The sequence below is a fragment of the Parasteatoda tepidariorum genome, chromosome 11, assembly GCF_982258835.1.
Source record: "Parasteatoda tepidariorum strain Cologne lab strain chromosome 11, Ptep-v5.0, whole genome shotgun sequence".
In the NCBI taxonomy this organism is placed as follows: Eukaryota; Metazoa; Arthropoda; class Arachnida; order Araneae; family Theridiidae; genus Parasteatoda; species Parasteatoda tepidariorum.
Window position 1 is genome coordinate 35,612,094 of NC_141765.1, and position 24,101 is coordinate 35,636,194.

At 31.2% G+C, this 24,101-nt stretch overlaps 1 protein-coding gene across 1 annotated transcript in view; it reads right to left on the reverse strand.

The window, feature by feature from the left end:
- Positions 1-413: 413 nt before the first annotated feature.
- LOC107443692 (uncharacterized) overlaps positions 414-24,101 on the reverse strand; it is a 121,563-nt gene continuing 97,875 nt past the window's right edge. The window contains exons 4-6 of the mRNA XM_016057639.4: positions 14,207-14,379; positions 3,675-3,766; positions 414-2,710 (exon numbers count right to left, since the gene is read on the reverse strand). Coding sequence (XP_015913125.1) covers positions 2,576-2,710; positions 3,675-3,766; positions 14,207-14,379 — 400 coding nt within the window. The 3' untranslated portion in view covers positions 414-2,575. The remainder of the gene's footprint in view (positions 2,711-3,674; positions 3,767-14,206; positions 14,380-24,101) is intronic.

Consider the following 24,101-nt stretch of genomic DNA (forward strand, 5'->3'; position numbering starts at 1 on the left):
TGAAAAATATAATATTACGTAAATCTTTATATTTATTATCAAAACAAGTATGATTTTAATAATGACTATTAAGACTACAAAAATATTTATAACACCAAGTTCTAGCACTTACTCAATTTTTATTAAGCCCCTAGCATCAATTTTATATTTCTATTAAAATTAAAAATAAATTTAACCAAATGACATTGAAATATGGATAAAATTAAATTGTTTATTCAGTTTTTATTAAGTTTGCTAGCAAAATAAATGTATGTTCTATGTTTAAATATGGTTTTCACCTGTTTATTTGAAGTACATCAAAACTGAATGTTTGAATTGGAAACTATCGAATAAAACTTTTTATTACTGAATGTACTTATTTAAATATATCATTAAATATGTATGACAAATTAATAATAATCAAACTACTGATATAATACTAATCATTTGTTTATTTTGACTAGAAAAATATTGTTATCTTCCATAGTATTTTGATATGGTTTAACAAACATTTTACATGATCTTATTTGTCATCCACCTCCCTCTTTTCCTGGTTCAAGCACTCGTAGTTATCAGCACATCCGATAGCTAATGATCATGAAAGAACTTCTCTACAATGGGTACAATTTTTTTTACAAATCCTTCTTTCAACAACAAGACTGTGAATTTTTTTATCTCAAGTGCTCTCAACCTTTTTATTGATCTATTGAGTTAAAGACATATATGTATATATTTGTAAGGAGAAAATATTTGTTTCAAAATTGTGTTACAGAATTGGAGCTATCCACTCTGTGACTCAGTTACATTTTGATCTAAACACTGCTTTAAGAAAATAAAACAAAATTGTTATGTGCCTCCTCTGCTAGAAAAAGTAATAAATCTAGCTAACAATTCTACTTACAATACTCAATATTTAAAAGTTCAAGGCATTATGCACCATCAAAACGTATGTACTGATATTGAATTAAGCTATAAGGCATTCTAGAATCACTAAAGTGCTTAAAAGATATTTATTCAATTTTCAAGAAATGGCACCTTTATACAGTTTAGTCTTTAAATTTTTTCCTTGGAACAGGAATCCATAGTAATAATTTTGACAGCAATTATGTGACAGTTTATATAAACAAATGGTAACACTATAAAGGTGAATAATTGTTATTCCGTGTCACGAGAATATGAAAATAGCGGATGATAAACGGTTTTTCAAATTGTCCGTGAAAATATCGAAGTTTGAATATTCACATATTTTGTAGTAGTATGTAAACAGGAAGATAGCGACTAAGCTGCCTTAATTCATTAGTTTGATTTATGCATTTATAATATCGTATTTTTTCAGCGCTCTTTGTGACATTTATTAATGTCCTTTTCTGCTTAATTTTAAAAGAAATGTGAAATGTCAATAGTTTTATTAACGCTGGATGAGTTTAACAAGCCTAAGTTAAAGTGATGTGCTCAATGAGAAAACACAACATTCGTATAAAAAAAACTTTTTTTTTTTTTAGTTAAAAAAAGGAATATAACTACTGTTTCAGAAATTTTTTCTTGTCATGCAACCTACATAAGTTGTTTATATTTGTTTCATTAGTTGACCAATTGGTTATTAAATATGTATTTTAACAGGGTTTAATTGTTGTTACACTGTGTTATTTTAATAGTAATTGACAAATCTAAAATATTTCGAATGAAACTTTTTTCGTTTAAGATTGAATCTAAGATAACAATGGTCCCAGTGATATGAAAAGCATGGCATGTGCTGCGAACAGACACGACGGCTGAAGCTTTTTCTCTTTGGGCTCACGTGTATAAGGACTGGAAACAAGGTCGTGTTTCTTTTGTCACAAAATTGAGACATACTGAGTTTCAATGAACTGCAACTTTAAAAAATGCGGACGTTTAACACGAAAATTCAGAGCCGGTTTTCAGCATGATGCGGTTTAAGAGATAGTAATTTGTTTTTAATAAAGTTTGTAATAAAAATTTCATTTTAGTGAATAGTAAAGCTCCAAAAATAGAAGGTAACATCGAATAAGGTATCTGATCTAACTACCATCAAATCTTTACTCTTGACGGTCTTATTTTTTGGACTTGCATGCAAGAATAATACGCACGCATCAAGGGCAAGTTTGGTTTTCCTTTGTCATAGAGTTTAAATAAATAACATTACATAATATGAAATTGCTTTTAACTTAAAATAAAATTTTCAAGGAATTATAATCAAATAGTTAAATTATATGAATGTCAATATTGAATTATATAGATAGGCAAATATCTTCTATAATATTATATTAACAGTGATATATCAGTCTTTACTGAACTATTTTGCTCTAAGAAATTTGCTTCAAAAAAACGCTGCTAAATAATTCTACTGAAATTTGTTCCTTGCTCATAAAGGGGTAAATGATAAAATATAACATATACACTTTTGGCTGAACTGAAGAGATAGAAAAAAGAGCCTTTGTTTGATTGACAAACCTCGGCGGTCCATTTCTATCCAGCCTCAGAGTAAGCAAGTCATAGTGTCTACACTTTTTTCTTTGGTTAGATGAAACAATTAAGGTGAATATTACGTGAACCAAAATAGATAAGAATATTTCATTCAAACTCTAGCAGAGGAATTGGAGTTATTGGGTTTATTGGCATTCTTGCTGTTAGCAACAATAACAGTTGGTGAACCAGGTCCATTTGCTGGGGCGTCTGATCCAGCTCTAATGATACCTTTCTCAGACAAATCCTGCAGATATAAATAGGTTTAGATACTTATTCTATTCTTTAACAATTAGCATAATAGTTCTTAAAAATATAAAAATATTTGACGAGTTTCAGTATTTCACATAAACAATAATAATCTTTAAAAAATAGTTGTTTTACTCCATAGATGTATTTTATTTACATTGTTATCTACCAACGAATGCTGGTTGTCCTCTGCTCATGTAATTCTTCTTACTCTGCAAGCTTACATTAAATTAATTTCATTTAATTTTGTAAAAATATATCTGTAATATGAACACGATTTAGTACTTCATACAAAAAGTAATACCACAGATCCTTGATTATCCGAAACCCGATCATACGACACTTTGGTTATTAGACATCCCTTCCGACGAGCAATGTAACATTCCCAACACACGTTTCGCCATCATTACAGATGATGTGTTTTTGGTCTTCGTGCAACTAAATACCGCATTCAATTCAATTACTGTTTTGACGACGAATTCGAAATTTTGCTGCTAGAAAATAACAGAAAAACAAGGAAAAAAATGTATCAATGATTTTTTTTCATAAAGTGAGTGTTTATTTAAACTTCATACTGATTGCTAATGGATAACTAATGCACAAATTTTTATTTTGTGAAGAAGCTAAGTTAACTATTAAACGATCATAATGCGCAAAGCGTCCTAATGAAATCCTCTTTTTTTTGCTCTGAATATAAATAATAACCGGTTCTGAAACGTGTGAAGTTGTATTTCTTTTCTCAAACATACACAAAGCAGAGCTTGTGGAACCGGGTAAACCTCTTTCCCTGCTTTAGAGAATGCCTTACCTATGTCTACCTCTTAAAATGCTATCCAATGATACCTAACTCGATCCTTCACCCCAATTCCCTGATAGCAACTTTGAAATCTTAAACATGAATCCCTATTTCTTATTTGCAGATTCGTATATATATATGCAATATTACTTATAAATTGAGTTACCGTTTTGTGAGTCTTGTGAGCAAGAGAATCTTTTTTTTCACCATTGGTTTTACGGTTCTTTTGGCTTAACTCAGGGCTTGTGGCTTGACTTCCTGAAACACATATTACATGCACGATACTTTATTTTGGTAATTTAAAAGAATTTAAAGCAATGGAAATAAATAGATAAATGTATGTGGGTGATAATATAGATCAAAAAAAATTTTTTTTTGTCTAACTTATAATTCAAAGAAATTTTACAGCTTAACTTTGGGATTCTATTAGTTGCATGATTGATTTCTTTTATCTTCTTCTATTTTTTCTGAACGTTTTGAGATGTATTTGCTCCTACTACAATTTCTCCTCTTAAATTGTTTTGTAAATAAAAAAGTATTATTTTTTTCGAATCTGATTTTGCTGATTAGCTAAGGAAACGCTCTAAACTTAAATGAATGTGCTGTTCTAACATCCTGTAATCAAACTCGCCTAAACAATAGATATTATAAATATTAAAAAAGTGAACTAGATTATATTTGTCCAATATTATTGTTTTTATTATTGATTTTGTTTTGTGTTGTAGTTGATGTAATATTTTAAATGAGTCAGCATATGATAAAATTATTAATTATAATAATTAGTAACTGTGATTTTAAATAAAACTTTAAGTAAATTTTCATTCCAAAAATTTCTCTAATGTTTCGTTGCTTATATTTCAATTTACTTTTTTCCAAAATGCATTGTTTTTGTACAATGGCTAGTTAGAGGATTTGTTTACTGTAGAAAAATGTTCAAATTAAATGTGCTTTTTCAGCGCAGAAGATCTTACTATATTAACTGATTCAACATAACCTTACACAGTATATAACATAACTCACAACAGTAGTAACATATCAAACAGCAGTATTCAAACGCGTATATGGTTTCTTACAGAAGAACTGCTTACATTATTTTGTAGTATTTTGTACATGTAATTTGATGTATGAATCGCTTTTACTACTAATTTTCATTCCCTGAACTTGAATGAACCCCTGAAATTTTGATTTATTATTTTTTGGCAAATATATAATTGCTTTCATAATTTTGTTTTTGTTCAATAAAATTACTTACGAATAGATTTTATTATAATTCCATGGTCCTTAGAAGTAATTACAGAACATGACTCTACTGCTGTTGTTGTAACTAGGGATTGGATTATTCGAAATCAGTAAACCCGAAATATGAAAGCTGAAGAAAAATGGAATTTTTTTCAAGGAAAAGCCATTATTCATTGTTTATTTTATACTAATATAGTAATATTAAGTAGTTATGTGCTTTATTGAGTACACTCCAGATTTTTCAATGTATTTTTAATAGAGAGTATTAAACATTGTTTTCGATTCTAAAGGTATAATGCTGGTATAAAGCGTAAAATAGCGAAAAATATAACACTTCAAATCGTCATACGATGTAAGAAAAATATGTCTTTACCAAGAAAATAGCTGTCTACCGCCAGGGAGGTTTTGTGTTTGGTTCAAGTCTCGGGCAATATGCAATTTATAAACCAACCGTAGTCAGTATTCAACCATGGATCTTCGCAATGGAAAATATGTAAGCTATACACAAAGCCGGACTGGGAAGGCCCCTTGAAACAATGAAATGTCCACAAATTTTTGGAAATGTTAACAAAGTGTTATTAATTTCGTTTCGTAAATTGATTTTCAATATTTGAAATATTCTTTAATGAGCTAAATATTTTATATTTAATTTTAAAGTTCTTACTTTTTAATCGACCTAGTTTATTTTAGAATTTATTGTAAAAAATTAGTTTTTTTTAACCTTAATTTAATTATTATCAGCAAAGTATGTAACAGGAAGCTATTTTGTTGTTTCCAGAAATATATTTATTTTTCTTAATCTTTGACTGTCGAAGCAGTTTAAAACATCATTTAAACTTGTGTAACCCAAGCAAATTCTGAACGTGTTTTGTTTATATTCAATCAATATTTTAAAACAAAAATGTTTGTCATAAATTTTCCACTGAGAGGTGCATTTCAACTTTTAAGAACTGATACTTGAAGACAAATTTTTGTAAAAAAAAATGTAGACAATAAAACCAATGATCTCTCAGGACAGCAAAAAATATTGAAATGCATGCATTTGTTATGAGTGTTATGAGATATTAGCATTTAAGTAACTACTTTTTATTACATAACCAACTTAAAATCAGCAAAAATCAGTTGATTTTTGTTCAACTTCTTTCATTATTTCGGGATGTTGCAGCAATTTACGAAACACATTTCTAAAGTTTTAGATGAAAACAGCTTAGAAACTGTTTTCAACTTTAAAACAGCTTTTAGCTGCACAAGAGTCATAATCATTGATAATACATCTATAAGTCTATTGAAATTCATTGAAATATCATTTCACCTAGAAGTATTTTTCCTTCTTCCACTTTAAGAGGGGAGGAGATTCTAAGGATCCCTTGGTTTAAAATATTTTGCAGGTGGGGCCTGGGTTTGTATAATAAAAAGTCTATAAACTCTTAATTTTATGTATATTATGCCGCAATTGTACGCATGTTTTTTTTTGTTTCATTATTCATCACTGCGAAGTTGAAGTATAACTTTGCGTAGTCTGGCATTTCGAATACTACGTAACGGGAACAGCTCGGTGCATTATGCCATACCACAAAAACAACTTATAGGGCAAGCAACATGCTCAGACGTAACAGAGCATCATACGTACAACGATCCAGTGCAAGCGCGCAAGAAACAAAGTGACAGTCAGGAGATGCATCACTTGTGACTCGGTTGTTGGACAACTCTACACGAATGGTTATGTACGCTGACTCCCGTCAACTGCCATTTTATTATTTTTTTCTATCTCAAAATATGTTAGCAGATTTAAATTACATGGATGATATAAATGTATTCTCAAAGAAATATCTTAATTAATAGTGTACTGTTTATAAATAATGCAAAAATGCAGAACAAACCTACAATAAATGAAAAGAGAACACTCAGCATATCCTCCACAACCCCAGTAGTGGCTGGATGGAGAGAAACGTGAAAACTAGTTTCAAAAACTTTTGCTGCTGTGCCTCTAAATATTGCTTTTCCCTTTATACACAGGGACCACACCAAGCCCCAAGGAATCTGTTTAAATTATGCCTATCGAAGGTAGCCTTATCCTCTTATGTATATTTTTTGCTTCAAAGTACAAATAAATGAAATATAACCAAGTTAAGTACAAGCAGAAACAAAAATCAAAGGGAAATGAGTTAAGGGCTAAACTAGATAAAAGTTCTTTAGCCTCTTAATAATGAGAATAAATAGTTCTTTTCCTCAGGTGGTCAGAGGACCAAGTCGCTGCAGCACACCCGAGATAAGCATACAGATTATTCACGATCTTAAGTCGATAAAGGTGAGCATAGAGGCAATTATGTTTGGTCATCATTTGAAAAGCAGTGACTGCTCGATATCTGGGATAGTCCGGCAGATTAATGAGGAAGGATTACATTAGAGCTTTTCTGTTGTTTTTTTCTTCCTTTATCTTGAATACTTGCATATCTTTAAGGCCAAATTGATCTTCGAAGCAACAGATTCATGACAAACTTCCCCCGAAGAGACTGGTTGGACTTTTTCTAGCTAACTTATCTGCGATCTCATTTCCAAGGATACCACAGTGGAATGAGATCCACTACAAGACAACTGTTTTGTGCTTTTCGTGGAGTTTTTGAAGGACAAAATTGACATTGTTGTACAATACGCAAAATAAAAAACGGATCACCCTGAAAACTTGAACATTGATCTAATGATCGGATCTTCACGTCAGTGGCGTAGCGAGCTAAACTCGCGCCCGGGGCACAATACCCTTTTAGCGCCCCCCCCATTCGAAAACCATATAATACGAGCATTATATGTAAAATATACTCGCAAATAAATAAATAAACAAAGTAAAATAAATAAAGTCATAGACTCAAGCTAGGCTTTAAATTTGAGACAAAAAATGTAGTTGAGAGAACAAGACTAGATTTTGAAATGTATATGATCATCTAGAATTAGTTCAAAAGATACCTATTATTTATTTTACATATTTATAAAGAAATATTTTAAAAACACGCAGTTTTAAAACAATAAAAAAGTAAATATTTATTATCTCTAAGGAGATACATATATCAATGATTATAATACATTAATAAAACTAATTACTATGTCTAAATTTTCCGTGTTTTTGGTGAAGCAAATGTATCAATAATATCATCAAAATTGATCATTTAAAACTTTTCTCTTTCCACACTTAAAAATGCTATGTCACTTAGGCGATCTGTCAAAATTAATTTTAATTTGCTGAATGAACGTTCGCAGCTAGCAATTGATACTGAGATAGTCAAGAGTATTTGAAATGCCGCTCTCAGATTTGGAAAAAACATCTTCTCCATTCGAGATTAAAAAATATTGATATAAAAGTAAGAAATTCTAATGGAGTTTTAGGTTTAATTTCTTTTCTACTGCGGAGTAACATTTTGCTGTCATATACTTTGATAAAAAGTTCTATTACATTGAAATCTGTATTACAAAATTCACCCGGATTTTTACAATTTTTTTTCAATGTCGTTATTAACATTATCATTGCTTCATAAATTTTCAACGTCTAGTAGAAATCCAAATTTTAAATTAAAGTCACTTAATCGTTTACACATTTCTTGTTGGAGACAATCAAAAGTGCTTTCCATAACGCGGGGAAATTTCACTTTCTGCTGAATGACCACCATAGCCGATTCTCCAGGCACGTATTGTTGTATCCATATCCCATTTTTCACAAAGAGACTCTGCTTTTTCTATTGCCACTTTACAGAGCTCGTCTCAAATTTCGGCTAGTTCAGTCGCTAATGATTCAAGATCATGGGACACTTCTCTAAAATTCATTCTAGGATCTTGTAATCTGAGCTGTACACGATCAATCCTTCTTAAGATTTCGTACCAGAAATGAACTAAAGTTATAACTGTTCACTTCTGTTGTCACTTGTAGTGGTAGTGTGCTCTGCTAATTTTTCTATTAGTTCTTTTATATTCTATAGCCCATAGATGATAACGATAACCGCTTCTATTCTGGCACTCCATCGCGTTTCAGATGTGTGACCTGCCATCACGGCAGCATTATCGCAAAACTGCGATCTGCAGTTTTTTAATGAAATTTCATCGTAATTTAATTTCTCTAAAATTGTATTTTCGATCGAGGCTGCATCTTTAGCACGTATTTCAATAAAACTCAAAAAAGATTCTTTGATGGAAACTTTTTTATTGATAAAATCAGCATCTACATACCTAGCGACTTGGGACATTTGTTCTCGATATCAGGAGTTGAATCAAACAAAAGTTCATAATATTTATTTCTTTTGATATCGTTTATTAGTTGATTTCGAACTGTAGATGCCAGAAGATGATTTTATTGTTGTAGTTCATTTACGTCGCACTAGAGCTGCACAATGGGCTATTGGCGACGGTCTGGAAAACATCCCTGAGGATGATCCGAAGACATGCCATCACAATTTTGATCCTCTGCGGAGGGGATGGCACCCTATCTTCGGTAGCCCAACGACCTGCACGCGAAGTCAAGCACTTTACGGTAGCACAGTTTAACGAGGACCAATACCGCACACCCTCGGTCCCTGCGCAGACTGATCCAAGTGGGTCACCCACCCGCACACTGACCGCAGTCAGTGATGCTTGACTTCGGTGATCTGCTGGGAACCGTGTCTTAACGATCAGTCCACTGCGGGACACCAGAAGATGAATGAATTCATTTGTGGTGACAAATATGAGAACAACAAATTTTCCTGTTAACAAATTTTTTCATACTCTATTCACTTAATAATAGAATCGTCGAATAGATGTAGTAAGTAATCTTATTTGATTTATTACTTACCAAGAATGCCTTGAACTTGAAATGTAATAACATAGTGAAAAATACAATATAATTTATGCTGACATTAAACTTATATACAACATTTAATAACATTTCATTTTTATTCTAAGCAGAGCGCGATGACAAGGACGTGAATTAAATATTGAAATATATTTAATATGAATATGAATTTAATATGAATTAAATATTATGAGTAATATTTATGAATTAACATTTATTATATTACACTGGCACTAATTTAAAATATATTTTCCAGAAATCAATTATAATAAAAAAAAATTATCCAGCAATTTTTTGTTTTACGGACCATTTGGCGCCCCTTTGTGAGTAGCGCCCGGGGCATGATGCCCCCCCTTGCCCACCCCTCGCTACGCCACTGCTTCACGTTCTAGGACTCAATCTTAATGGTTCGAGGGGATGATCTCAAATATAATTAATAGTATAGACGACATTTTAAGTTACGAAATCAGACACAAAAACGTACTTTCTCAGAATAAACGTACTTTTTCCCAGACGAATTCGGATTTCTGACCCCCCAAAAATTTAGGGAGTAACCACAATTTGGGAAATATGGTCCCAATAGTTTGGTCAGGAGAGCGGTCTAAAGTTTGGACCCCTTAATGTTAATTTTACTTTTTACGTATTTCACTGTATCTCGAGAATTTACTGCTACTATTTTATACTTTACTATTTTTTATTATTTTATTTTATAATAGTCGAAAAAAATTTGATTTGTAAGGTATTTAACTTTTTGCATCATTATATAGAATAACAAAGTCCAAATACGTGGCAAAATACAAAGTTTGAGCAAGATCCATCGAAGAGTTACTGAGGAATTATATTTTAAAAATACGACTTATTCAAAATTCGATTTTTCAGAAACTATTCGCCTGATTTTGCACATATTTCGTATTTTGCCATTTAAAATTGCATTCGTAAAAAGGATGTAATATAATTTATGCCTCTTAATTCAAAACTTTTTCGACTATTATTAAGTAAAAAATAATAAATATCTACTAAAAGTTATTTTTTTAATATAATTATCTTTAGATAAACTCAAATTTTATAATTGTGTGCAAAATTCGCTTCAGTTCGCTTGTTCTCGAGATACGGTGAAATACGCAGAAAGTAAAATTAACATTAAGGGGTCCAAACTTTGGACTACTCCTCTGGCCAAACTATTGGAACCATATTTTTCAGATTTCAGCAATCCCTATATTTTGGAGGTCAAGAATTCGAATGTAACCGCTTATTACGCAAAAAAGTTACATATTTGGTCAATAAATATGACTAAAAGATATGACAAATATGAAAAAATCTTTGTTTATACAATTGTAGCCTGTGTTTTAATTTTGTTAACTCGACCATTTTGTTAACTCTAAAATGTCTGAGCTAAAAAGTTAAATAAAAAAAAAAATCAAATTCAAACTCGAAAAATAGTTCTGAAATCAGTCTTCGATTATCCTATCGCTTTATCATCAAATAGTTTATAATAAAAAAAACCCTGGAATTCAGTAATTATTTAGAAAATTGAATGGAAACGTTACCTTTGAACTTTAATCCTATGTTACAATAAAAGAGCTATGCACAGTGTTTCTCTATAAAAAATTGACCATGTCTTCAAGAACATCACCATATTTCAACTTTGTAATCACAAATGAAGCAAATAAAATTTCTCTCTGTTTTTCGCTTTATGTCTTAGATAATTTAATAAAGATAATAAAGCTACTGCACATAATACAACTACAATTACGATCTTGCAGTTTCACTGGCTCTCATCTTCTGTTTAATCACGCGACATCTTTTTTATCAGAATTCAAGAGAAAGGACTAAGAAATGGCAGTAAAAAGAAGGTGCTGAAAATATCGATTTTTCATAGAAAATAATTTGGTAGCCTTTTTGGTTGTCTCATAAAAGAGATACGTGAAATGAACTTCCTCATAAAAATTCTTTTCTTCAAAGACCTCTACTCATCTTTTCAGTTTTCTGAATAAATAAGTTACAATATATATATTTCTAAATCGTGTTTTATGAGGATCATCTTTTTACCAACAACGGGAACTCTGCTATATATATATATATATATATATATATATATATATATATATATATATATATATATATATATATATATATATATATATATATATATATACAGTGGCGCTCACGTATTTAAGGACATGTGTTTATGAAAAGTAAAATCCAAAACTTAATGTTCACGCATAAGTTTATTGAATTGATAATTATGTATTGGAACAAATAACTTATTTTTAATATATTTTCACAATGAAAATCATTTATCTAACTGTTATACTTAAATTATATAACATTTTAGAAAAAATATGCATTCCGCATACTTAAGGACAACAAAATAAATATTTCTTAATCGTTAATAAAATTAATAACAATGTAAAAAATGTAACAAAAAATAAAGATTTGGAGGTAGTATTTAGTCGGTAAGCCTTTTGGGGCAATTACTGCTTCACATCTACGAGGAATCGAATCTACTAATCTTTAGCATCGCTCAGGAGGTATAGCTGCCTAGCCTTCTTGGACACATTTCCATAAATCACCTAAATTTTTTGGTTTATGCTGTTTCACATATTTATCCACATCTATCCACAGCATCTTGATAGGGGTTGAGATCTGGTGATTGGGAAGGCCACTGCAAAACCTCAATTTTCTTGCTTGACAAGAAGGCTTTCGCAGTTTTGCTCGTGTGCTTTGGATCATTATCGGCTTGCATGATTGGTTTTCTTGAGCGAAATTTCCTGTAATAAGGCAGAAAAACAGTCTTGATAGTGTCCACATACACATGCTGATCCATGATGTCTTCGATTTTGTGAATTGGACCACATCCTGAACGTGTCATGGCACCCCACACCATCACCGAGCCAATCCACCTTTTGCAATTGATTCTGTACACCGTATATTAAGTTCTTCACCGACTCGACGCCTCACATAACTTTTGCCATCTGAGCCTATTCTTTTGAACTTCGATTCGTCTGTAAATATAACTCGATTCCAGTCAGCCGATGTCCAGTTTCGGTGTCTTTTTGCAAAAGCTAATCGAGTTGCTATATTCTTCTTTGACATCAACGGTTTTTTCCTACATACGCGACCCATAAGCCGAAACTGATTTAAACGCCGTTTGATGGTATTATTGCTTACGTGCTTGCCTGTTAATTCAGCGAATTCTTTTCTGATGTCCGGGGCGGTTTTTTGACGATCAGCCTCAGAAATTCGATGAATAATTCGATCTTCTCGCTCGGTAGTTTTGCGAGGACGTGGTTTTTGGGATGCTTTTTCAATACTTTTGGTCACTAGAATAGATTTCAATGCTTGGAAAACTGCTGTTTTTGATAATTTTAACCGCCTACCAATTTCTCTAATGCTTAAACCTTCTTTTTTCAGAATATCTATTCGACATCTCTGTTCATTGCTAACATTTTTACCTTTACTCATAATAATGTTGAATTTTGCACTAAAAAATTTTTAAAAAATATTAATATAATGTTTTAAAGTTTCAAACAAAGATAATGTAGTAAATTACACTTACATTGATCTATAAATTGATTGTAATCATTCAATAACTCATGATTAGACAAACTGTCCTTAAGTATAAGAAACTTAACAAAATATATTTTTTAAATAAACTTTTATGAAACACTTGTGAACACGAATGCATTATTTGAGGATTGAAGTTCAACTAAGGTAGAATTCGTCATTATAGATATCTTGATCGAAACATAATATAATGATCCAATATAATGACGCATTTATTTTGAAAACACGGTCTTTAAGTACGTGAGCGCCACTGTATGCATACATGCATTTATAAATTCATAAGAGCTCTCCTAAAATACTTTAAGATTATTTTAAAAGCAAACAACTATATCTAATCCATTTTTGTGACATGTGGTAGTTTAATGTTGTTGTATGTTCAATTTGATAAAAACATTTTACCTATTTTTCAAAGCTAAGTTTTAACTGATAATTCAAATTGTTCAATTTCAACATTTATTCAGACCTGTGTAAGCAATAATCTATTTTAAGATATTACTGAGTAGAATTCAGATGCTTAACACATAACAGCATTTTCCAAGGATAAATCAAATTTCTTAATTTATGTTGCACGAATCATTCGTCTAAGCTTTTCATTAAATATACTGGTGTTAAGCCAGCTCCTTCAACTTCTTCTAAAGTATTGTAATTTATATATATATATATATATAATATATTTATTGCTTGAAATTAAACCAATATATCTGATTATATTTAAACGAAGCAATCATATATTGTTATAATATGAAATTTATTTCATGAACAATATTTTATGTAACTTTTTTGTTGACTTCTTTGCCGCATTTTTCAAAGTGTTCAGGAAAAGCGTTTTTGTTGAAAAACACCAGCAATAAGATACTTTTGTGTGTTGTGCTGCAATCTAGTGGATGTTGTGAAATTTTCTAAAGTATTTATCCTTAAAAAGTACTAAGAAACAGTTTGAAGTAAAAACGTCCCTCAAGTGTGGTTTAACACTATTTTGTCCTTCATTTGAGAAATTTATTTAGAGGATGAAGCAACTTATTTACGAAAAATAAGAAGATATAACATAAATTGCAGTTTTTATGGTTAACAATCCTTACCTCTACGGGACTGCAGAGGTGAGAGTTGGGAACAGATACTTAGTTGTCTAGATCCTGGGACTTCTAGGCTGGTATGACTAGCTCTTCGCCGTCCTTTCTTCTTACCCAGCTTAATATGCATAAGTCTGGGATGAGGAGAATTAAAGATTGTGCGATGATTACGAAAACGGGCCCTAAATTAAGAAAAAAGAAATATGCTTAAGAATAAGTATATCAATTTATATCTAGCGCTTAATAATGCAATGATAACTTATTAATTTTATATCCTTTAAGTAATATAAAGCATATAAATATAACCACTTAAATTGAAAATGTTTTAATAGAAATGAATACAACTGAATTTAAAATGTTTACATTGTTAGCATTTTTACGGAAAAAATGGTTAAATAATAATTTATTAAATTGTTATTTTACCATATTGAAACAAAACAGTCAAATTACCATAAATAAGATCGTATTCAAACTGTTAATTATGAGAAAAACCGTTAATTAACCGCATTCATCTAATACTGTTAAACAATAATAATTTTATTGCACCAACCGGCCCACCTAATGAAGTCATTTAGTTTCTTGTAGCTGGATACAAATTATAGAGAAGGGGGCTAATCTGTCATTTTCATGACCTGGAAAACAGGGGTTCGAGTCCTAGCATTGGCATCACAATATTTCCTCCTTTCCCTTCAGCTCACAAAGAGTTTCCAAAGACCTGCAGTCCCCAAATTTTGACCCTGGACTATTAGAATGCAATACTCTCATACGATATAGAAGGGAACACTATAAAGCTGCTTAATACAAAAAATTCTAATATTTCCTATTTCTTGCGGTAGGTGAAACAACAAGATAAACTATTTAAATCACATTCCATGGTTCATTCGATAAAACACAACTCTACCAGAACCTAACTCAAATGCCCATTACCTAACGGAAAACCTAGCTCTGATGTCCAATTAAACTTCATTTTTACGGTTTTAAGAACATGCTAGTTGAAAATGGTTAAAAAATTGTATACTTTTGAATTCCTGGTCCCTACTAGCGGTAAATAAGTTAAAAACCATAAAGGTAAAAATTTTCTTTACCGTTAACTTTACGGTTACAGATGTTGGTTATTTTACCGTAATTTTAGTATGAAAATATATACGTGCAAACGAAATTGAAACTGAAGTATTTTAAATAAAGAGTTTCCAAAATTCACGCAAGTTTTGAATTTTGAAGCATTTTTGCAAAAAAAATTAAAAAGACAGCTGGTAGTTCAGGGTTATTAAAACTGGAGCGATACATGTTAAGCCACTCTCATGAATGTAATTTCCTGTTTTTAGGATCGATATTATTCGCCAAGATCATGAAATAAAAAAAAATGTAGTTCTTTTTTTAGTGATTCCAATATGCCTATAAACCTCCATACCTTTAGAGAGGAAATTGAGCACTGTATCAGCAGAATTCATTCATATTTAAGCCAAATGTCCACAAACATTTTCAGCAAAAAGATTAATACATGCTTCAACAAAACTGCGAAGGCCATTTAATTGATATGCTATTCCATACATTATCATAACGTATACTTAGTCAGTCAATAAAAAATTCTAAGTTTTTAATTAAAAGCTTTTTTTTAAAAAAATAAATTTACTTCTTGTTTGGATATTCTTCAAATATTAACACTCCTATAAACTTCTATAATTTAACTTAGAATTCTTTCACAATGAGACTGAAATTACAACATAGAAAAAAAAAACTTTTAAAACAAGTTTAAATAAAGTGTACGAATTCGACTTTTTGTTAACATTTACTACAGATTTAATAAATTCACTTTTGAGTGTAGACTATATAAAAAATATACACATATAAAATTATTGTTGAAATTAGTTTCTTTTCCTATTTTTAAAAATTGTTGAGTTTAATGGTTCTTTTTCAACTTATAAGTTAAAAAAAAATTAACAATTATTTTACCGGTTTTTAACTGAACTGAAGAGTTGAATAGAGGCGCATGTATTTGGTTCTTTCTTATGAAGTAAAAATTTAATTTGAATGTTGTGTTCATTTATCACTGACATTCAACCTTAATCGTTTTTCCGATGTTCTGAGTTATGCTCATAAGTCTTCTTTTAAAACTATAGTACAGTATAAAATTTTTGTCATGATTGCCGGTATCAGATAAAGATTTTTTCATGATAAAATCTTTTGTCAATTTGACGAATGCATTTCCATAAATTTTGACGTAAGTGTTTAAATGACATTATTAAAAATGCATGTAACTAATGCACGTTGTTTTTTAAATACTGTTGAAGTTTCTGTTAAAATTACTGCATAAGCATTTTAGATTCAAATATTATTACAGTTTTAAGACGGAATACTTAAATTTCAGGTGTTTATTGAATCTAAATTTCAGTTGTATATTTATAAGGTATATTGAAGAAAAATATTTTAAGGAATAAATTTTTTTTTAATATGCATGGATTTGAGAAAAATACAAAATTATATATATTTATCAAATACCATGTTCTCATTATGCCATTTGAGAAAAATACGAAAATAAAAATACCGATTTGGGATACTCATAATAACATTTTTATATCTAAAGGTTTTTTTTATTTTTTATTTTGATCTTTTTCACTAAAGATTAGTTTTAATGAGTGTTTAAACTATAATTTAATCTTGTTGACAAGCAAAAGTTTGCCCTAAGACTTTTTGTTTCGATTCCTTGGCGATAACAACATCAATATTCAGTGCTTAAAGTTAAAATATCGTTGAAGTTATTGTCGAAGTAGATAAGGCTACCCGTTCTTGACAGGTATTGAGATTTGAACGTGTTATATGATGTAATTATCGTAAAAAAGGCAGTTTGGGGAAATCGAAAACTTCATTAATTTTCTTTAATCGCTATAAACTTTTTTCCACTACTTAAACAGGCTTAAAATCACGCTTCACTTAAAATTTATTCCTTAAGTTTGTTTTCTCCTAATGTTGAAGTTTTCGGCAACTCTATATTCTCATGTTCTAAGCATGATAAAACTAACTTTCAATTTTTGTAAAAGTCTTCTTTAAATTAAAAAAAAGTATATTATACATAGTTGAATCCAAATGATTATTCAAGTTAGAAAAAAGAAGATTTTACCGAACAATCAATAGTTCACTGTTAGAATTTTCTTTCTAATTTTAACCATGTAGAACTAGATTGGTTTCAAAACCGTAATAAGTAAATTTAACTGGACATTGGAGCTAGGCTTATTGCTAGATAATGGGCATTGAAGTTAGATAGTGGTTGAGTAGCGTTTTATCAAATGAACCTTGAAATGCGGTTCAATTAGTTTATCTGGTTGTTTTCCCCAACATAAGAAAGGAGTAATATTAGACTTTTTTGTGTTAGTCAGCTTTATGGTGCTGCCATTTGTACGTGAATGAGAGCATCGTATTCTAATAGTCCAGAATGACCGCTGGGACTGGAACCCCTCTTCTGTTGGTCATGGCCTTATCGGCCTTATCTGTTGGTCATGACCAGATTAGCATTATCGGCTGTAATATGTACCCAGCTGCAAGGAACAAGTGGCTTCATTAGGTGAGCCTAAATGGTGCGATAAAATTCTGGTTGATTAAATACCCTAAAATAATGTGTGAAGAAAAAAATTTGATTTAAGTTAACACCACATCTAGCGTTTATGTATACTTCAACAGGTGTAGTTAAATCTTAACACCAATATAGATAGATGCTGACCCCAAGATCACAGGCATTCAAAACATTTGTAAACTGTATTATATAGTTAATCCAAAACTATATAGTTAATCTAAAAACTATATGGTTAATCCAAAACTATATAGTTAATCCAAAACTATATAGTTAATCCAAAACTATATAGTTAATTCAATTAAGTTATGTAATTAATCCAAAACTATCTAGCTAATTCAAATAAGTTATATAGTTAATTCAAATACGCCAATTGTGGCGTGTTTTAGATATTATCAGTAAATTGTTTACAATCGAACACGGAATAGAGTAAATTTGTTGTTATTTTGCCAGTGCTATACATCTACCTAAATAAATGTTCCCCATTACAAAATGTAAGCATGTTTTCCGTTGTGTATAGTTGTGTAATAAAGCAAATTATATTTTAATTTTTAAATATCAACCAATTGTAATATATAGTTTTATAATATTTATCACCATTTACTCTGATAAGCCTAATTTGGATTCATTTTAATATTCTCTCTGTGATACGCGTATGCTTGATTTACAAACGAATTATATTTTAAGAATTAGTGTGTGTATGTTTCCTAAACAAACTGTTTTTGCTTTAAATTGTATCTTAAAAATAACTACTATCTGGCATGTGTATTAGTTCTTGTTGTTATTATAAATGTTAGTTTTACGGAATACCAAAATAGTGGAGCTACTATACACTTAGTAGTGTATAAGAACATTTTTGGTGTTTGACTATACCAGAAACCATGGTTCTTGGTATAGTGAATCACCAAAAACCAAGAGTTTTCTGTGGTGTTTCACTACACCACGTAGGTGCAAAAAAGTTGCCACCGTTTTTGGTATTTTTACAGCCTGCAGAATCAAATTGATTTCCTCAAAAACAAAAAGTTTTCTCTCCACTGCATTTTCAAACAAATAACCTTTTTAGCATTTCATTCATCGCTAAGTAATATAGCGATAGTTTAAAACTAATTTCATGTAGTTTGTGTGAGAGATAGAGCTGCAGTGGATCAGGAGATATAGCGCTTGCCTCCCAATGAAGGTACAAATCCCAGTGATAGCTGGTTTTGATACCGGCTCACACCCACCACAGTGCTCACGTAAAATATCATCAGCTCATGGGTTCAAATTTCCGTGCCTTCTGGCTAACCGAGGTAGGTTTTCCTTTTCATGTAACGCAAATGCGGGTTTACTCCATCAAAACTTCCTCCACCAATGCCAGTTTGTCCTGATGCTTGATCTAAGCTGGGATTGCTTAGAAGATAGAACACTCGCCTCCTAATGAGATGAACCGAGTTTGTATCCCAGCAATGGCTGGTTGATTTGAATTCCGCACCCGACTCGCCCCGACCACAGTGCTGACGTATATCCTCAGTGATAGACGGATCATGAGTTAGAATCCCCATAAGATCAGGCTAACCGTTTGAGATTTTCGTGGTTTTCTTTCAATGCAACGCAAATGCGGGGTTAGTTCCATCAAAAAGTTCCATCCACGAAGGCAAATTTCTTCCAACACTTGATCCACGAGTTCCTTTGTCTTCTGGATCGGGCTCAAAATTACAAGGCTACGGAGTTGAACACTGATAGCGGTAATATCAAAATTGGGTCGGTTGCCCAACAACTGGTCATAAAATAAAATAAAACGGTTGAAACAACTTAGTCAAAAGTACTGGGTTATCCCCTATCTGGTTTTGTCCAACTTTGTCTTTTTTAGAAAAAAAAAACTGCTTTCTTATTTACATGGATATTTTAAAACTGATGTTATTCAAATATGTGTACCTTGCTTTCCATAATTTTTGCAAGTTACATTAAAACTAATAGCATAATTTTTGTTCCATAATTTTATCATTCATAAATTTCTTCGTGACTAGATAGATACGTGGATATCTATTTATTGATTGTCTATCGCAACTAGCAAAGTAAAGATGCCATACAAACACATCAGGAAAAATGTGCGTCAGATTAGGCACTCAATCTTTATCGAAATTTTCTTTTTCGTTCTAGGAGCCTCGCTTTGAATTTCAAGTCCTTTTTGATATCATCCCATTTATCAACTGTTTGACACGTTGAGTCTAAGAAAAGAGAAAAATGTTTCTGAATTATTTTGTTGACGCTACTTTTGTTCAGCAACTGTATAATGTTTGGAATATACAATAAAACCTCAAATTTTAGGATCCTTTTATGTTTTACACGCAACTCTGGCATATTTAAAGCAAGCGAAAATATTTCCTTAAAATATTCTTGCTCTTTAAGTAAGAGTTTCGGATATATGCGCTGTTAAGATTACTAAAATATTTTTAAAGGAGTAGAAACAAAAAAAAAAAGTTTCAAAAGTTTTTAGCGGAGCAGAAACCTAGCTTTCATCTGCCTCATTATCAGATTTTGCTTTTCCTTTAAGGACAATTTCCCTTATTACAATGTACTAATTTTTCACTTATATTGTTTTGAGAGATAAGACTTGGGTCTTGTATAAAGAATATGAATTCAAGTTAAAGGTCATGTCGAGGCATTTTAGGAATTATTGAAAAAAAAATTGGTTAAAGGAGTAGAAACTAATTGGTTGAAGAAACACAAATGATTTCTAATAGTTATTTTTCAGACTGTCATAAATAGTTAATACGAGGGTTGCTATTTATATTTCTGGCCTTGGCAACAGTAAGTGTTGCTAGGCGACCGCAGACGATTTTAGTCGAAAGTTTGATATTTTTAAACATAAATTCAGCAGACGATTTACCATTATAGCTTCATTTGTGTTGTTGACAGTAAATTGAAAAGTTCTTCTCTTTCAAAAAATGGAATTGAATCGTAAACATTTTCGTGCCATTATTTTTCATAACTTTCGACGTGGATTGTCAAGACAAGAGTGCTTCGATGAACTTAATTCTTTATTCAGCGATAAAGCGCCATCCTACAGCACTGTAAAAAATTGGTATAACGAATTTAATCGTGGTCGATGTTCGATCCAGGACGAATCCCGTGCAGGCCGTCCAAAATCCGTTGTTGTGCCAAAAAAGATCGATGCTGTGCGTGAACTGATAAAGCAAGATCGTCATGTGACATACCATGAGATAGAGGCGTCTTTGGACATTAGTATGACTAGCATCAATAAAATATTGCATGAACATTTGAGCGTAAAAAAAATTTGCTCGCGTTGGATCCCGCATAATCTGACAAACGCTCAAAAAAAGGCTCGTGTCGATTGGTGCAAGGAAATGTTGGAAAAATACGTTCAAGGTACATCAAAGGCTGTGTATAACATCTACACAGGTGACGAATCATGGCTCTATGCATATGAGCCGGAAACAAAACAGCAATCAACTGTATGGGTCTTCCAAGACGAGACAAAACCAACAAAAGTTGTTCGAGGAAGAAGCACATCGAAACAAATGATTGCCTGTTTCTTCGGCATTAACGGTCATGTGGCAACAGTGGCGTTAGAGCAACGCAGGACGGTCAATTCTGAATGGTACACGACCATTTGTTTGCTAGAAGTCATCGGAGAAATTCGAAAAAAGCAGAAGAACAGGCGAATCATTCTTCATCATGACAATGCAAGCTCTCACACATCAACTCAAACAAAGGCATTTCTGACGGAGCGAAAGATCGAACTGATGGGCCATCCGCCGTACAGCCCTGATTTGGCACCCAATGACTTCTTCTTATTCCCACACATCAAAAATAAATTACGTGGACAACGATTTTCGACCCCCGAAGAAGCGGTTGATGCATTCAAAACGCATGTTTTGGAGTTACCTCTATCGGAGTGGAAAAAGTGCTTTGAAAATTGGTTCAAGCACATGCAAAAGTGCATTGATCATCATGGAGACTATTTTAAAAAACAATAAAACCAATTTCGATCCTACATATTTGTTTTTTCATTATTAAGCCAGAAATATAAATATCAACCCTCGTATTACTCGCATGTTAAGTAAGGGAAAGTACATATGGGTCTTTCACAAAAAAAAAAAAAAAAAAATGGTTGCATTCCAAATTCAGATCCTTCATCATTGTAACCATGTGCTTTTTAGTTAGCTCCTCTTCCAGCTTTAATCTGCTTCATTGTTGCATCTTGCATAATCAATTTTTGCTTTTCAGCTGTAGAATATTTTCCCTATTACAATGTACTCATTTCTCACTTATATTGTGCCTAGAGATGAGACTTCCGTCTTGTATAAAACCTTCAACTTCAAGCTATATGTGGTGCAGAGGCAAAGTAAGAATTATTGATAAAACCCATTGGTTAAAGAAGTAGGAACTAATTGATTTAACAAAAATCAAATGATTTCAAGTTGTCATTTTTAAAACTGTTATAAAACATTAAATAACTGACATGTTAAATAAGGAAAAATATATGATGGGCGTCCAGGAAAGAAAAGAACTATTGTACATAACACCGATCGCATCATAGTGACCGTGCGCTTTCTAATTATCTCCTTTTCCAGCTATACTCTGTCTTATTATTGCATAGTCAGTTTTTGCTTTTCCGTAATGGAAAATCTGCCTTATTTCATTGTACTAATGTTGTTTCGTGTTTTTGAGGTTTTCAATATCCCAATCTCCAATTGTTAGAGATTTTCTAGTCGCTGCGGGAAATTTTTCTCAGTGGTAGTAAGTTATTATTACAGCAAAATGTGAAAGGAATAAAAAGTTAATTGTTTATGTTTTTTTTTTCTTCTCGCATTTTACCTTTGTATAAAGCTAATTCTTTTTTCTCTTTGAATTTGAATTTATTTTATTAGTCAGCTATCAAAAATAGTTTAATATATTTAAACAAGAATTGAGTTTTTCCTTTTTTAATGGAATATAAGAGAATTTAATATTTTTTGTCGCATATTTTGGTTATTTAAATATCTTTTAAAGTATAAAGTGGATGCTACGATAATAATTTCTTTTTATTTAAAGCCTAGTTTTCAAGATCATTATTATTACATCATTGCTGTGAGATTTAATTAGTTTTATTCAATAATAACAGTTTTTATTATTATTTGCCTTTTAAATGTGATGATGAAGCCGTGTACTTGTTTATGCACACGGCTTTAGCAAAATTTGAAAAAAAAAAGTAATGTGATTTTAGTGATAATATAGTGATAATGTAAAGTAACCAGTTTACACTTTAAAATAAGGAAATTAATTTGCGCTAATGTAATGAAATATTTTTAGTCGCATAAAAAAGACAACTTTAGGATGTCATGAAGAAATTAGTGAGCTGTGTGGGTACATACTGGTAAAATATAAAAGCAATTCTAGTAACTGTAAAGAAAAATTCTGTTTTAGTTTACTGCCATTTCTAGATATTTGAGCAAAAAGTATGAATGCTGGAATTTAAAGAATTGTTCCTCGGGCTATTGCTTTAGAGCCGGGGTTTTGAAACTTTTAAGTGTGAGGACTCCATAATATTTGCGAAAATTTTTGTGGACCCCATATTCATTGTGCAAATCCGACAAACGCGTGAGGGAAATTGCCAGTTTCTTCATTTGAACTGTAATATACTATTGCTGTCTTAGGACAATAAGTTTTAATTTTAAAATATAGAACAATGGAAACTCTTAATTAAATAACAGACTTGAAAATATAATTCAATAATAAAAATGCACCGAAACGTTTTCGTTTTATTTCTGTCTGTATTTGTCTTAGCTTTATCAAGTTTCAGATACATTGCGTAAAATATTTGGTAATTACAAAATTATTATAATATATTAAAGAAATATCAAAAATACTCAAATATTTGGCAACCACAACTACAGGTTCGGCAACCTCAATCGAAGTTGGGTCCACAGTTCTCAAATACAGGTCTCCAACTCTGCTTAAGAGCATAAAAGACAGAGAACTCGCTTTCTTTTTGTTTTCTTTAATATTTATTTAAAAGTGCTATGGATAAAACAGAAAAAGAATTGAAAAATAATACAAACTTCGTTTTGTCTTCCATACTTAATGATCAATGTCAATAAGTGAGTTATATATGAATGAATCAGATTTGTGTAGTGTAAGTAACTAACTGGATTTTAAGAATTCAGACTTTTATTAATAGACACACAGCAATTGGTGATACTTTAAATTTATTTTCAGCATAACAGATCCGTTCTGGAAAAAAATTGGAATCTTTTTTCTCCTGTTCTTAATAATATTGATTACAATAGTACTTTGAAAAAATATTTTTAAAATCAGGCCATTCAGCTAAGCTAACCTTGTAAGATGACGAAAATT